This window comes from Lethenteron reissneri, chromosome 71 (assembly GCF_015708825.2).
Source record: "Lethenteron reissneri isolate LAM-NWPU_2019-01 chromosome 71, ASM1570882v1, whole genome shotgun sequence".
In the NCBI taxonomy this organism is placed as follows: domain Eukaryota; kingdom Metazoa; phylum Chordata; class Hyperoartia; order Petromyzontiformes; family Petromyzontidae; genus Lethenteron; species Lethenteron reissneri.
The window spans coordinates 3,853,375-3,871,206 of record NC_083849.1 but is presented as its reverse complement, the minus strand read 5'-3'; the positions used below and the strand labels follow the sequence as shown (position 1 = coordinate 3,871,206).

At 49.6% G+C, this 17,832-nt stretch overlaps 1 protein-coding gene across 8 annotated transcripts in view; it reads left to right on the top strand.

Moving 5' to 3' along the window:
* LOC133361111 (discoidin domain-containing receptor 2-like) overlaps positions 1–15,982 on the top strand; it is a 104,235-nt gene extending 88,253 nt beyond the window's left edge. For all 8 annotated transcript variants that reach the window (XM_061579950.1, XM_061579947.1, XM_061579951.1 and 5 more), the window contains 4 exons: positions 5,424–5,645; positions 7,124–7,367; positions 10,857–11,006; positions 12,124–15,982. In XM_061579950.1, coding sequence (XP_061435934.1) covers positions 5,424–5,645; positions 7,124–7,367; positions 10,857–11,006; positions 12,124–12,312 — 805 coding nt within the window. In that variant the 3' untranslated portion in view covers positions 12,313–15,982. The remainder of the gene's footprint in view (positions 1–5,423; positions 5,646–7,123; positions 7,368–10,856; positions 11,007–12,123) is intronic.
* Positions 15,983–17,832: the final 1,850 nt, after the last annotated feature.

Below are 17,832 nucleotides of genomic sequence, written 5' to 3'. Positions count from 1 at the left end.
CACAGACACACACACAGACACACACACAGACACACACACACAGACACACACACACAGACACAGACAGCACGCTAAGCACTACACTACCGTTCCCCCTACACAACACACGCGCGCGCGTCCATAGGTACACATACACGCGCTTGCTGCAGACACACACGACTTTCAGGGTGCGCACGGCAGTAAACGACTGCAATAATAAAGCGGCAATGCTGCGCGAGGAACGCCTTAGACCTGCAAGACATTTGTGTAATGCGAGCGTAAACACACAAACACATACACACACATACACACACATACATACACACACATACACACAAACACATACACACACATACACACACATACATACACACAGACATACACATACACACAAACACACACATACATAAACACATACACAATACACACAGACATACATGCAGACACACAGAGACACACATAACACACATACATACACACACATACATACACAGAAACACATACACACACACATACACATACATACACACACATATATACACACAAACACATACACACACGTACATACACACATACATACAGACACACAGACATAGACATAAACACATAAAAAAACCCACATACATACACACACAGACATACACACAAACACATACACACATACATACACACATACATACACAGAGACAAACACATACACACAAACACACACATACATACACACAAACACATACACAATACACACACACATACATGCAGACACACAGACACACACATAACACACATACGTACACACACATACATACACATAAACACATCCACAGACGTACATACACACATACATACAGACACGCAGACATACACATAAACACATACAAAAAAACCCACATACATACACACACACATACACACAAACACATACACACACATACATACACACATACATAGAGACACACAGACATACACATAAACACATACACACATACACATGACCCGGCTTCGCCCGGGACTTGGATCCACGATGGCCGGCCGCCTTTGTCTCCCCAGTGACGATGTTCACACACGACAGCAGTTACGCGTTTGAGGCTGAGTCGACCTAGGGGAGGCCCAGGTCCGTTTCAAATAATCGTCAGCGGTGGTGGGCGTGAGTTGGAATGGAACTGGGGTCGCTCAACCAGCTTAATGACTATTTGTACAAAGAACATATAAAGAATCGATTATAATAACCAGGCTACAGTCCACATTATAGACTGGCAGTACACGCACTCAGCTTCATAAGCAGGCTAGAGTGTACATGATAGAGTGGCAGTACGCTCACCGAGTTTAATAAGCAGGCTACAGTCTACATGATAGACTGGCAGTACGCTGACCCAGCTTAATGACTATTTGTACAGTGAACATTTAAGTAATCGATTGTTGGCGCGTTGGGTTTAAAAGTAATATAAATTGCACACATTGTGGTGGGGGTGGAGTGAATAGTAGGAAAAACTTTGATGAATTTACCTCAGAGTGGCGTGGTGGGTGTCGAGGCCTAGTAGCGTGCAGAGCTTGCGGCCTCGCCAAAATTGTCCAGCCGGCAAAGGCAGGGTACGGGTGGCGTGCCTTCCCCCCCCCTCAGTGCTCCAACAATACTGTGTAATGGCTATTATTTAATTATTTACGGAGCCTATGAAAGTGGCGAAGGCGTGGCTAGCCATTGGCAGGGGCAACTGACGTCCAATGAAACTGCAGCCCTTGGCGAAGGCGTCGCTAGCCGTTGCCAGGTCCAATGAAAGCGGCGAAGGCGTCGCTAGCCGTTGCCAGGGGCAACCGCCGTCCAATGAAAGTGCGTATGGTCCGAAATCCACACACACACACAGACAGACATGCACGATTTTATATTTATACTATATATAAAAACAGCCCAAGTATACCCACATACCCACATAAGGTTACATTTTGTCATTGCACATCTCTATTTCACAATCAATTGTAAACACTATTACTTAATAATTAATTAGCATTATTGAGTGTGGTGATCGCTGTAGGATAAAAGCTCTGTTTGAATCTGTTTGTCCTTGTTTTGACTGATCTGAATCGTCTGCCTGATGGCAACAGCTCAAACAGTGAGTGTCCAGGGTGAGAAGAGTCCTTTATAATGTTCTGTGCTTTTTTGATTCAACGTGAACTGTGTAGTTCTTCCAGTGTGGGGAGATGGCAGCCGGCGATCTTTTGGGCTGTGTTGATGACCCTCTGGAGCGCTTTCCTCTGAGCCACTGTGCAGCTGGTGTACCATACACAGATGCAGTATGTAAGAATGCTCTCGATGGAGGCTCGGTAGAAGGACACCAGCAGTTTCTGTGTGATGTTATTATTCCTGAGAATTCTCAGGAAGTAAAGTCTCTGCTGGACCTTTTTCAGAAGCTCAGTGCTGTTGGCGCTCCAGGTCAGGCCCTCCCCAATGTGGACTCCCAGGAAGCAGAAGTCTGCCACCCTCTCCACACAGTCCCCGCTGATGATTAGTGGTGGAGTGTCCGTTTTCTTTCTCCTGTAGTCTATTATGAGCTCCTTGGTCTTTGCGGTGTTAAGGAGCAGGTTGTTGCCCCTGCAAGTATGCTGTCAGCCGCTCCACCTCGTCCCTGTAGGCAGACTCATCCCCCCCAGAGATGAGCTCCACCACTGTGGTGTCATCAGCAAACTTCACAATGGTGTTGCTATGGTGGACGGCGGCACAGTCATGTGTGTAGAGGGAGTAAGTTGTCCTGTCCCCTTAGCAGAAAAACACCCCCAAAGCATAATGTTTCCACCTCCATGTTTGACGGTGGGGATGGTGTTCTTGTGGTCATAGGCAGCATTCCTCCTCCTCCAAACACGGCGAGTTGAGTTGATGCCAAAGAGCTCCATTTTGGTCTCATCTGACCACAACACTTTCACCCAGTTGTCCTCTGAATCATTCAGATGTTCATTGGCAAACTTCATACGCGTGTAATAAAAGATTCCGTCAGGTCATGCTGGTCTCCGTTTGTCTTTTATTCAGGTTCTTCTCCGCACCCCCACTGGCCACTTCTCGGACCAGTGTCGTCTCGCGCGCGCCCCGCGCACACTCCCTCTCGCGTGCCACGCACGCTCTCTCTCTCGCTTGCTACGCACGCTCTCTCTCGCGTGCCCCGCACACTCCTCCGTTAGCTCCTCTATTCCCGCACTCCGCACACCGCTGGCCGACAGCGTGTTGAGGTCCTTCGGCCACGTGGCCGATGGCGCGGATCTTTCTTCACCACCCAACGTGGCTCAGCCTCTTAACTTCCCCGACTGCCCCCATCTCTTCCGGGCTCCCACTTATATCCATTCCCCCCACGTGACCCTGACTCCCGCCTCCCGGATCGTCAGATCCGGCCTTCCCATACTACCCCGCTGGCTCCGCCCCCATTCACCTCGCCTCCCATTGGAGCCGAGGTGAACGGTGGCCCCTTCCACACGCCCCGCAGACCAGGCTCCGCCCCCCAATGCCCCGGGCCGCGTGTTTGGACCAGAGGCCAGCAACAACCCCATTTACGCTCGCATTACACGGGCATGTATATGTGCTTTCTTGAGCAGGGGGACCTTGCGGGCGCTGCAGGATTTCAGTCCTTCACGGCGTAATGTGTTACCAACCGTTTTATTGGTGACTATGGTTCCAGCTGCCTTGAGATCATTGACAAGATTCCCCCGTGTAGTTCTGGGCTGATTCCTCACCGTTCTCATGATCATTGCAACTCCACGAGGTGAGATCTTGCATGGAGCCCCAGGCCGAGGGAGATTGACAGTTCTTTTGTGTTTCTTCCATTTGCGAATAATCGCACCAACTGTTGTCACCTTCTCACTAAGCTGCTTGGCGATGGTCTTGTAGCCCATTCCAGCCTTGTGTAGATCTACAATCTTGTCCCTCACATCCTTGGAGAGCTCTTTGGTCTTGGCCATTGTGGAGAGTTTGGAATCTGATTGATTGATTGCTTCTGTGAACAGGTGTCTTTTATACAGGTAACAAGCTGAGATTAGGAGCACTCTCTTTAAGAGTGTGCTCCTCATCTCAGCTCGTTACCTGTATAAAAGACGCCTGGGAGCCAGAAATCTTTCTGATTGAGAGGGGGTTAAATACTTACTTCCCTCATTAAAATGCAAATCAATTTATAACATTTTTGACATGCGTTTTTATGGATTTTGTTGTTGTTATTCTGTCTCTCACTGTTCAAATTAACCTACCATTAAAATTATAGACTGATCATTTCTTTGTAAGTGGGCAAACGTACAAAATCAGCAGGGGATCAAATACTTTTTCCCTAACTTTCGGTGCTCTAGCTGTGGCCTGGCGAGGCTGGTTGTTGTTGTAATAATTACCGGCGAAACGTCGCGGTAACTCCAATTGTAAATTTTGACTCAACACTTTCGTGACTGCAGGAATTCATATTCGAATTGAAAATGTAGTGGGGTTTACTCTCCAACACATAACCAGTTAGTGCTGTACTAGTATACTGCACTATACACTACACTATACACTATGCTATAATTGTAAATGTAGTAGTGGATATACTCTCCCAACACACAACCGGTTAGTGCTGAAGTAAGTAACGAATTGGCACGTTTTGTTTACATGATAAACCTTACTAATGGGCTGTGTCGTTTGGTGGCAAGTTTAACGACACATTTATCTCTTTACGATCTAACCCAACAAAGCCTCTTTAATGCATAGGCGCTGCTCGCTAACGGCACTTGCCCCAAAAGTCTCTTTAGGCTGTGCAGCGGGCCTTTGCCCTTTGTGCGTGAGATAGAGTGCGTGAGCTTGTGATTAAGCGCGAGCGAGTATGTGCGAGTGTGTGAGAGAGTGAGTAAGAGTGTGTGTCAGTGAGCGCTTCCGGCAGGCGAGGCCACGTTGGCTGGATCATGTAGTCCAGAGCCTGGCCATCGCATGTCCAAGCAGCTTCTGTTTGGCCACATAGAGGGAATTAAACGGGCGCAGCACGAGCTCCAGAAGAGATGGAGCTGATGCGGCACATAAGGATGTGGAGCTGCGTGGATTTGCCATTGAATGTTACAAGTGGTGTCAAGATTGGCCCCTGTGAAAGAGGCTTGTGAAGGACGTTGCTACCGGGCAGTTGGAGGCAGTCGCCCTCCAGCAAGAGTGGAGGGCAAAGGAGCGGTGCTCACAACAACGAGTGGAGTGATGGGTGGCTAAAACACAGCAATTTGGCACGGTAGGGGGCACAGGTGGTGCATTGGCCACTCGTCTCATTCAGTCAACCCATGACCGTGACCTCCTGCCAGCAGCAGTGAGCCTTTGACACGTCACGTGATGGCCTCAAACTGCACCTAGCTTGGCACACGCGCCGTGGTGAGGTCGCCGCCACTTCGTGGCGAACGGCGACAGTTGTTGCCATTGTGTATTTGTGCGAGCAATGACGACGACGATGATGATGGCGACGTCACCACAGGAGCGACTTTCTCAAGGAGGTGAAGATCATGTCTCGAATGTGCGACCCCAACGTGATGCGGCTGATCGGCGCTTGCCTGGACGCGCCGCCACTCTGCATGATCACCGACTACATGGAAGGGGGAGACCTCAACCAGTTCCTCTCCCGCCACCGGCTGGCGGAGCCGGGCACCCCACAACCAAACGGGATCCCCGCCACCCCCTCCATGGCGCCCCTGATCTGGTATGATGCGTGGCGCGTTGAACGCGCATGACGCAATTCTAATTCCGCCGCCGGATGACTCCGTCCATCGCTCACACCATCACACCTCTCCCTAACATCACACCACCATCACACCTGTAACCAATAATCACAACACCACAGCACCTCTCCTTACCATCACCCACGTGGTCACCCTCGTGATCACTCTCGTGGTCACCCCCGTGGTCACCCCCATGGTCACCCCCGTGGTCACCCCCGCAAGTGGCCGGTGTGTAGCAGCGAGAGCGCTTAATGCAAATGCCGTCGCGAGAGGTCACTCGTTTGGGGCAACGGTCCTTCGGTGACTCTGCGCTGTAGATGGATGAGTGATGGAGCTATGCACTTTTACGTCGTCTAGATTGACAAATTAATGTCTTTAGAACTGCTGCTTGTTCAAGTTTGTTGTGCTTTACCTGCACCTCAGATTTGCGCGGTTGGCTACGTACGGTGCGAAAGAAGTTCAACATACATACACAATACACATAGACTACCAAGAGACTCAACACTACCCATAGACTCAACACTGCCCATAGACTCAACGCTACCCATAGACTCAACACTGCCCATAGACTCAACACTGCCCATAGACTCAACACTGCCCATAGACTCAACACTGCCCATAGACTCAACGCTACCCATAGACTCAACACTGCCCATAGACTCAACACTGCCCATAGACTTAACATTGGCCATAGACTCAACACTACCCATAGACTCAACACTGCCCATAGACTTAACACTGCCCATAGACTCAGCACTGCCGATAGACTCAACACTGCCCATAGACTCAACGCTACCCATAGACTCAACACTGCCCATAGACTCGACACTGCCCATAGACTCAACACTGCCCATAGACTCAACACTGCCCATAGACTCAACGCTACCCATAGACTCAACACTGCCCATAGACTCAACACTGACCATAGACTTAACATTGGCCATAGACTCAACACTGCCCATAGACTCAACACTGCCCATAGACTCATCATTGCCCACAGACTCAACACTACCCATAGACTCATCATTGCCCATATGCCTCAACACTGCCCATAGACTCAACACTGCCCATAGACTCAACACTGCCCATAGACTCAACACTGACCATAGACTCAACACTGCCCATAGACTCAACACTGACCATAGACTCAACACTGACCATAGACTCAACACTGCCCATAGACTCAACACTGACCATAGACTCAACACTGCCCATAGACTTAACACTGCCCATAGACTCAACACTGACCATAGACTCATCATTGCCCATATGCCTCAACACTGCCCATATATTGAACACTGCACCTTCGTTTTAGCACGGTTGGCTATGCACGGTGCAAAACAAGTTCAACACACACACATACGCAGCTGTCCCTATCATCACACCACCATGACTCCTTTGCCGCCACCCATCACCCCCCCCCCCCCCCCCCCCCCGTGCGTCTCTCCCATGGTGGCAGCGGGGAGCGGCTGCTGTGGGTGGCGGTGCAGGTGGCATCCGGTATGCGTCACCTGGCCACCCTGGGCTACGTGCACCGAGACCTCGCCACGCGCAACTGCCTCGTGGGCACCGCCGCCGGCACGCTGAGCGTGCGCATCGCCGACTTCGGCATGAGCCGTAACCTCTACCAGGGTGACTACTACCGCGTGCAGGGCCGTGCCGTGCTGCCCATCCGCTGGCTCGCCTGGGAGAGCATCCTGCTGGTGAGAGGGTGAGAGAGAGGGTGAGAGAGAGCGTGAGAGAGAGGGTGAGTGTACCTGGGAGAGCGTCTTGCTGGTGAAAGAGAGGGTCAGAGTGAGGGTGAGAGAGAGCGTGACATGGAGATTGAGGTGAGATGGAGAAGGTGAGAGAGGGTCAAAATGAGAGTGCCTGGGAGAGCATTCTGTTGATGAAAGACAGAGAGAGGGGAGTCACCGATTCCTAGCCTCATCCATCCTTAAATGCATTGTCCTCCTGTCACTATACACGAACGTCCATATGTGGAACCTCTTTTTCACCGTACCTGGCCAACCGTGCCAATGTAACCATTCAGCGGCAAGTTGACAACCTCTGCGAGGAGCTTGAGATCGGTCAGAAGTCTGAAAAGAAAACCTTTTTTTATTTTACCAGGTGAGGCCCACTGAGCTACCGTGTAGATTTTTTTCAGAAGCGACCTGGCAAGCAACTGATAGCTCAACGAAGTAGCTTATCATCATCACGTGCATATTTATACCAGCCAGATACTCTAAATACGTGATGTCGATTCTAAATGTGGAGGGAAAAACCAGAGGACCCAGAGACAAAAATCACGTGACCACCGGGAGAGAACGGCAGGCAAACTCCAAATATACAGCGGGCGTCGTCAGGGTTGGGATCGAACCCCCGACCACCTGCATACCAGGCGAGGAAGATGACATCTCTTAGCCACTGTCGTGTTCCTTTAATAAATAAATAACGTGTTTAAGTTCTAATTAAATAATCAATTCCCAAGGTTTGGAAAGGCAGTAAAACGACAGCATAAAGTCCCAGACCACACCAAGACAACACACAGTGCCTAAACAAAAATTGTACATTAAAATGTTACAATTTTTATGTAAAAATTTTTTTTATTGAATGTACACTAAACTTGAACAAATAAGCACAACTAATGTACATTTTTTTTTATTGAGGGACCGTGTGGGATCATACGGCAGCTGGTTTCAGTGACGCAGATCATATTCGTTTGGCAGCAAAAACAGCCCCAGACCACACCAAGACGCACGGTCCCCTCAATAAAAACAAAATTGCACATTTAAATTGTTCAAATTGTTCAATTTCGGTGTGGTCTGGGACTGTTTTTGCTGCCAAACGAAGACTGTGTCAGCGAAATCAACTGCTGGATAATCCCTATGGAGTTGCATGCCGAAGAAAGTGACTGTGGATAGAATCCTGAAGGAGACGGAGCAGGTAAAAGCAGCTGATGAGCGAGCAAGTGGGCTTTCGGCCAGGCCATGGCACGTCATCTCAGATCGCCATCCTCAAGGATCATCGTGGCCAACACCAGAGAAGCCCAGTAGCAGCGACTCTGCATGTGCTGCGTGGCCTTTGCTGAGGCCTCCAACTCAGTACACCAATCAGTCAAACTTTACCTACATAGCACAATTGGTGCAAACAATGCAATACAACATGCTTTACAGGACTGAATGAAGTAACTGCCACAATGTAAACAACAATAATAATGTTTATTTATAAAAAAACGACATCACATTGTAATGAACTAAAAGTATAATACAATGCATAATAAACACGTAATAGAAGCATCCCAAATTAAAAGTCAATGCGAGTGTTCTCCTCCAAGCTGACCCCAGCAGCATTGAGGCGATACTCTGATGGACCAGCCACTGCATGCACGTCCCTTTCTCCTGGCTCTCCGACGGGCAGCAGTGGACGATGGGAGGGACAAAGGAAAGCGCTTCATGGATAACTTTGAATGTCCTCCCTGAAGCACATAACCATATCGGCCTTCGAGACGGTGAGGAGCAGCAGCCTGCCTACCACCTCAGGGTGACTCCGCTGTGGGGAGATGTTAACTACCTTGCCTGGTATGGAGGAGGTCGTGGGCTCCATTCCGACCCAAATGCTGCCTGCTGTACATTTGGAGTTTGCATGTCTCTCTCCCTGTGGCCGCGTGGATTTTTCTCTGGGTCCTCCGGTTTTTCCCTCCACGTTTAGAATTGACATCACCATGCGTTTATAATATTTGGCTGCTGCTGAAAATGTATCACATGTTGATGATGATATAAAGCCTACTTAGTTAAGGTCTCGGTTGTGATGGGCAGGTCGCTTCTGGAAAAAGAGCTCTATAGCTCAGTGGGTCTTACCTGGTAAATAATTTTTTTTTAGTAGTTTAAGTAGTATTCACCAGACCATGCAGGCGGGCCCACTGCGAGAGCCAATGCCAAAGTTTTAATCACCGGCAAAGCAAGAAAGAAGGAAGGAATTCGACTCGGCACCGCTGATCTCCACCTGGTATCACACGTGGCGCCTGCGTCCACCACACTTTGCTTGCTCAGACGCCCTTGCGAGACTGGGCAGCAACCGACGAGCGTCGGTGCGGCTCCTCGCCTTGCGAAGGGAGGAGGGAGGGCTCCATCAGCGCACTCTTTGACCTCTCGTCACATTTTGTTTATAGTTCTCGGCAGGAACTGGCCGTGACAAAGGGGCCAATTTTATTTTTTTGATTTTGAAGTGAGGCGAGCTGCTCGTAAGAAGGCCGCAGGATCTCCAACTTGAGATGTGCGGACGGCATTTAGTCCTTCTGGCAAAGCTCGACAGGGGGACTCCGGGAAGTGATTGACCATTTAGTCACGGCCTGGATAGAACACGATCCTGTTGTCAATATCGACACGAGACTCAAATCTTGTCCTTGAAGCGGGCTGCAAAGAGCGTCTGTGTGGAAGGCAAGAAAGTCTCTGTAACTTGGCTCAGCCACGATACCTCGCCGATCTCATCAAGGAGCATAAACCAACATCACGCAAACTGCGGCCTTCATCGCAGCAGCAACAGTGGCTTTTGGCTCAGCCATCGAACAAAGACGGTGGTAACTGCATCGTGCAGTTTCAGATGTGCTTTTGCGGCCATCTGGAATGCTTTTCCTTTCCGATATTCGGAAGCTCCTGGAGCTATGCACTTTGAAATCGTCATCTAAATTGAAAACTCATTTCCTTAGAACAGCTTTTGTGTATAGTTTGTTGTCCTACCCCCGCACTTCCGATTAGCACGGTTGGCTATGTACGATGTGAAAGACGTTCAACATACATACAGTTGGCTACGTATGGTGTGAAAGAAGTTCAACACACATATAATTGGCTAAGTACGTTGAAAAATAAGTTCAACACATACAGTTGGCTACGTATAGTGCAAAATAAGTTCAACATACATATAATTGGCTATGTATGTTGCGAAAGAAGTTCAACATACAAACAGTTGGTTACGTATGGTGCAAAAGAAGTTAAACATGCATACATAATCACCATGACCACCATCATTATTGTTGTTTCACCACCACCATCATCACAATCACCACCATCAGCAGCGTTATCACCACCACTGCCATCATCATCATCATCACCACCACCGTAAAACTTTCCTGGGTAACTGGCATCATCATCATATTTTTGTTTCTTCTCTGCGCCTCTCCCTGCTCCTGCCCCCGTGATGTCGCCACGCTGCAGGGCAAGTTCACCGGTGCGAGCGATGTGTGGGCGTTCGGCGTGACGCTGTGGGAGGTGTTCACGCTGTGCCGCACGCAGCCATACTGCGGCATGACGGACGAGCAGGTGGTGGAGAACGCCGGGGAATTCTTTCGCAACCAGGGAAAACAGGTGACGGACACGGCCGCAACCGTGCGGAGCAACCACACGATGCAACCATGTGGCACAACCACGCAGCACAACCACGCAGAGCAACCACGTGGCACAACCACGTAGAGCAAACACGTGGCACAACCACACAGTGCAACCACGTGGCACAACCACGTGGCACAACCGCGTGGCACAACCACACAATTGATTTTGGAGTGGCCCTTTATCTGGTCTCAGGCTCGAGATTACTCTTCGCACTTCATCAACAGATTGAAAATCAGTCGGCCACGAACAACGGGTGACTATTTCCCCCCATATTTGACGCACAGCAGCCCCAGCAGGGTGCAACCCCCACCTTGCCAACCCCATGATGTTTTCTGACCTGCGGGGTTTCTCCTTTCCCGAGACCTCACAGAAACTCACACACAAAGAAAAACACCCCCGTATAGACATAACAGACTATTGGGGCAAGTTATTTTAGGGAGTAACACCTATGAAGGCTGGCACGGCATATGAGGCGGTCGGTGGTGAGCACCACACCCGACCACCTTTGTCTCCCTAGTGGTGATGTTTACTTAACACCTCACTCGATACTCACTTGAGGCTGATTCGACCTGGAGGAGGCCCAGGACCGGCTCAGATAATCGCCACTGGTGTTGGCCATGAGCGGGAATCGACTCGGGTCACCAGGTTTATAGTGCATCGCGCTAACAACAACATTCCTGCGTCACACACACCAATACCCGCCATTCACCATTAGTGACAGTGACGTCACCACGGTGCTAGGTGCAATTTGAGGCCACGTGAAGTGTCGAAGGCTCACTGACAGGAGGTCTCGGGGCAGACCCAGATTGGCCAAAATTTGGTGCTTCCGCGTGCATAGCGCAAACACTGTACCGTTAGTCAACATTTTAACGTGAGGCGAAAACGTTAACCGCAAAAACCGTCAACCGGTCACCTTTACAGGAGAGACTCCTGTCATTTTGATTCTGACTTGGACTAAGAATACAGGCATTGATCGGTCTGTGGATTTTATCGACTTAGTCCATTCGATGATGACGACACTGACGCCCGTGCCTTTATTCTTGCATTGACATCTGCGTCGTGTGATCCTTTCACCTATCTCCCACCCCCCCAGGTGTTTCTGCCAGAGCCGGAGGCTTGTCCTGAGCGCGTCCGGGCACTGATGCTGCGCTGCTGGGTGCGCGACGCCGCCCAGCGTCCCGACTTTGGCGAGATTCATCGCGCGCTGAGTGCCGAACGGAACACGTGCCTACGTGACACCGCGACGCCCCAGCGGAGCCATCCATTGACCTCCATCGCCTGAAGACCAATGATGATGATAATACAACAACAATGATGATGATGATGATACAACAACGATGATGATGATAATACAACAACAATGATTATGATAATACAATAACGATGATACAACAAGTATTATGATAATACGACAGAATTTCAACAATCTGCATTGATCTTGTGGTGGGGGGGGGGGGGGGGGGGCAGAGGGTGTGCCGTATCATCGCAGAACCTGAAATTCGCAGAACACCGCCGATGTCAGGCTTATATATTGTGCAACGAAATTGTCTGTGCCTCCATGGTGTGCCACGGATTATAGGAGGGAAGAACTGCACGATGTCCATGAGTCCATGAAATGTTTTTGGATTCCAGTGACTCGTGACTCAAGTAATCAGTGGATTACACGAAGCGCCACACGTGACCCGCGACTAAAGTAATTCTCGATAAATGTTTGGATTTCTAGTAAAACACTTTTTTAGACTTTGATTTGGAAGTCTTCGAAAAAGAAATGGAATTTTTTTCTTCTTCCGCTTAACGAGTCACGTCAGTTAAAGCCAGTCCGCGGATACAACACCAAAATGATAAAGCTCGGGAACGACTTCGCCGTCACAGATTTCCCTGCAGCTCTGAATTATCCCCCGTCCACTTCCACAGATCGCGGCTCTGCAGCCCGCGAAGTGTTTTCCACTCTGCCGTGGTGTACCACGGATTACAGAAGCAACAATAGAGATTGAGTTCGTCGTCACGTGCCGTGCTTACCCTGTAATCTGCACATTTTTTCACAAATTTCATTCTTCCCATGATCCATGACATCACCAAGTCGGTGCTCATGATTTCATGAATGATAAAACGATTGTCCCACCAGAGAAGAACCAGATTCCAGGTGATGCGTTGATATGTTCCCCCGATATTCACGCGGATTATTTGATTTATTTTTCAACAGCAGCACAGATGGATTTTGTCACGTGTTTATTTCACGTATATGATTCACATATCCCATAAGAAAACTGGAATTTTATGTTCTCATTAGTAGAAAAACTGCTTGGATATTAACTCGAAAGTTCACCTTATTTGCTTCTTTAAAATGCCTTAAAAATTTTAAGTATAGGTCGCAGTGTACACAGGAAGTTGTGGATTTTATCCCGACCCTGATGCCTGCTGTATATTCGGAGTTTTCATCTTTCTCTCTCCCCGTGGTCGCGTGGATTTTTCTCCGGGTCCGCCAGTTTTTCCCGCCACCTTTAGAAACACACGTGTAAAGTGTTTGGCTGCTATACATTTCCACACGATGATGATAAGCCACTTCGTTGAGCTATTATTTGTGATAGCCATGGTCACTTCTGAAAAAGAGATACGACATAGCAGCTCAGTGGGGCCTTACCTGGTAAAATTAAAAGAATGTTTTAAAAATTCTTCTCAGATCCCGACCCCCCCCACCACCTCTGTGCACCCAGCAGTGTAAATGGGTCACTACAGTCCACCGGCAGGTCTTTTTACGTGGGATTCATTTTGTCTGGCTGGTATGGAAGAGTAGGCCAAATGCCTCCAGTGGAGGTCCTTGTGCCTGAAGCGGTGTGAGAATGCAATTTGCAGGGCTGTGCCCCATTGCGTTTTCTTTTAGGCCGAGCACGTGCCCTTGCATGCCTAGATCCCCTAACCTGCTGTGTGGAGCTGGTGTCCAGGCAATGGGGGAGGGCTGGGGCAGGGTCTCTCGGGCCCTGCTCATAGGCTGCCCTGTGTTAATCATTAGAGCTGAGGCCTTTATGTGGCCATCATGGCTTCTAATGGGCTAGGAACGTGAAAACTTTGTAAGACGAAAGTAGTTGGGCTGCGGTGATTAGCACGTTGAAGAATGTGATGTTACGTCCAGGATGTTTGCACGGTTTATCTTCAGCTCATGGCTTCCCCTCAGACTAAGGGACATTTAGGCCAGACAGCCCTTATTAACTTCGATTATGAATTCCTTGTCCGACTATCCATCAAACAAAGATGGTCACGTCAATGCGCAGCTCTTTCAGATGCGATTCCGCGGCCGTCTGGAACGCTCTTTTGATATTAGGAAGCCACTGGAGCTATGCACTTTTAAATCATCATCTAGATTGAAAAACTCATATCTTTAGAACTGCTTTTTGTGTTTAGTTTGTGATCCTTCCCCCGCCACACTTCAGATTGGCATGGTTGGCTACGTACAGTACAAAAGACGTTCAGCATACATCCGTACAATCCCTTCACTTGTTTATAGGTCTTTTCACCTCAGCCTGAGTTAGGGATGCCACCTGTTCTGATTTTTCCACGATCGTCCCCTTGTCTACGAATTAGGTTCTAGGTTGTTTTCTCGTCAAGGTGACAACACCATAGCTACCCAACGATCCCTTTACCTGGCTCAGGTCTTTCTTTAACTTGTTTATTGAGCCTTAACATGGCCTAAGGCATTCCTTTAATTTTTCTAACCCAGCCTTAAGCGCCATTTACCTGTGAACCCTGAACTTTGCCTTCCCTTAACTTGCACTGTGGTGCCCTTTAATTTGAATTCAGGCATATTTTATCTTTGGTTTCCCAATGGCCTTCTAAGGGTTCCTTAGCCTAAGATTCACATCGATTCTTTTTAGACTTGTTATTTTCATCTAAGGCTGCCTTCGCTTGAGAGCCCAATTACTGAACTCGGACTAACGTTCCTAACATATCAATACTGCCAGTGGTAGTGAACGCTGTTTTTTTAATATACTGTATTTCCACGTCTTTCTTTAGGCTAAGTTAAGTGAGATATATTGCGACGAACGCTGTAAATGTTTTAATCCACGTGCTGGTGCACACGTAAGAGAGCGTTAATGTATTAACGTGGCTTTGTATTCGTTTCTGCTGGAAGCTACTGTCATTTTATATGCAATAGTCCCTCGGTTAACGGTGACTGTCGGTTAACGTTTTTTTGTGAATGTTTCGCCTCCCATAGGGACCCCCATGGTCTAGACCAGGGGTCGGCAACCTACGTCTCCGAAGCCGCATGCGGCTCTTTACAGGCTGCTTCTTGACGATATGTACGTATGTACAGTATGTGCTCAGATGCATTGCGGCTCTTGAAATACTGAATTTTGTACCGAATTGGAAAGAAATGGCTCTTCTTGTTATTTTGGTTGCCGACCCCTGGTCTAGACTGACCTTAACATGTTGACTAACGGTACCATGTTTATGTTATGCACGCAGTGGCGCCTATTTCAGCCAATCCGAGCACCCATAAGTGGGGCTGAGCCATGCCCTCAGCCAACGTCATTCCTGTACTCGATTAACATGGATTTCGGTTAACTTAGTTTTTTTCGTGGAATGTATAAAAAAAACGTGAACTGAGGGACTACTGTAATTTTTATATTTCCATTCGCTGCTATGATAGAATTAGCGCTTGCCACCAGGCCAAGTTAAACCATACGTAGGTATTGCCGGGTCTGCAGGATGGCGCAGTGGTCACCCTTGCGCCTCACAGGAAGAAGGGCCTAGGTTACATACGCAGGTGCCTTTCTCCATGTAGTTTGTTGCGTGTTCTCTCCTTGTTCTATTTGGGTTCCCCCCCCCCCCCCCGGAATTACAATTGGGATTACACGTTACTCCCCTACTGTGAAAACTTGGCAGGATTCTCCTAAAATAAAATTTATTTTGTGGGTAAATGAGCATCACAATAAAAACAATTGCGCAGCCTGGAATGATCATGTCTGCTGTCGTCCTTCCACCGTCCCTCCGGTTATTGCGGTTGGCTACGTACTGTGCGAAAGAAGTTCAATGTACACATACATAGAGAGACCCATAGACTCACACAGACCCATACTTGATTGTTCTTTCCTCCGTGCCTCCGATTACCACGGTGCGAAAGAAGTTCAATGTAAATACGTATGTAGATTCCCACACAGAGGCCCATAGACTCACACAAAGACCCATAGTGTGTTGTCTTTCCACAGCACCTCTGATTAGCGCGGTTGGCTATGTACGGTGCAAAAGAAGTTGAACATACACATGTAATGAGCGACTTCCGCGACACCTCGTATAGAGGGTACTTATTTTAGTCATATACGGGCACAACACAGGACAACCCTATCTCTCACTGAGTACAACACTGGATGTTAGCGTCTCTATGGGTTACACACACACGGCCGATCACTCGGCGTGGTTCCACCGTCCGCACTCTTTCACGCCGTTGGCTGGCGGCGTGCTGGGAATGGTGATGGAAGCCGCAGGAGATCTTCCACGTGGCCGGACGACGGAGAGAGATGACGGCGAGCAGCGATGCATTCTGGACCCAAGACTCCACACACGAACCCCTGAGTCCTCCTCTGCTACTTCTTATATCACCACAAGCCCGGCTAGGCTCTGCCTCTGGCCACGCCCTATTGTGGAAACTACGAGCGGGTTCCCGTAGTATCCTGGCCAGCCCTGCCCATTACCTTTGGCCCAGATACCTCTCCCTTTTGGATTGGATGTTGTTTTAGCGGTGCCTGTACCCGTGCTTCCCTTTTCTAACCAGCAGGTTGTCATCATGTCATTACACATGTGTAGTGGTGATACACGCTGGGGTAAGGATCGTGTGCCAGCGCGTAGTGATTGGCTGTGTGTGTTGGTGACGCGCGCTGACGGTGAAGGATCAGGGGTCAGCGCGGGGTCAGGGGTTATGAGGCGGTGATTGGCTGGGTATCGGTGACGCGCGCTGACAGCGAGGGGATCCTGAGGCAGCGCGTGGGGATTGGTCAACTAAGGGGGGTGCTCACGTCGAGGTCCGCATACGCTCCGTCTCCCGGGAGCGGAGGCTATATAAGGCGGTGCGCACAGGCGCACGGGGAGTTGGTGACCAGCGAAGACTGAAGACAGAGGAGAAAGAAATAGGGCCCTGAGGCACCTAGTCCCGCTGTCCTTGTAAGGACCGGGGCCCTGTGTGACTCAGCGGCGGGACCTTGGGACCCGGGGCCGAACGTCCGTGTGAGGGCCGGCCCGCGGGACCCAGAGGTTGTGACCCACGCCCAAGTTGGGGTGGGCCTGTAGGCTCCACGGACACTACGGGGCTGGAGTGGCTGTGAGCGTGCAGCGTGAGTGTGTAGTGTGAGCCGTAGTAACCACACGTGTCAAGTGGAGTGTGTAGTGAGAGAAGTAGTGACCACACGTGTCAAGTGGAGTGTGTAGTGCGAGGAATAGTGACTACACGGGTTATCGTGAGAAGACAAGGTTTAATAAAAAGTGTGCTACCGTCAAGTGGTTTTCTGCCGTCATTCCGAATACTTCAACTGGCGTCAGAAGTGAAACTCTTCCAGGCATGGATACAAGGAAGACTCGTCGGACTCACGGGATTGACCGCGAGGATAACCTCGACGACTCGGGCCAGCTGGCATCAGGGGGAGAGGACGAGGAAATGCCGACGCCGCAGGACCCGCCGGGGGCGCCGGACGAGCGACTGGGGGCTGATGCCGGACTCCGCGAGGCGCACTCCCGTCTGGCGGAGCTGCTGCTTGCCGTGGCGGGAGGAGCGAGGACGTCGGCGGACATTCAACAGGGTCGCCCCGCAGATTCC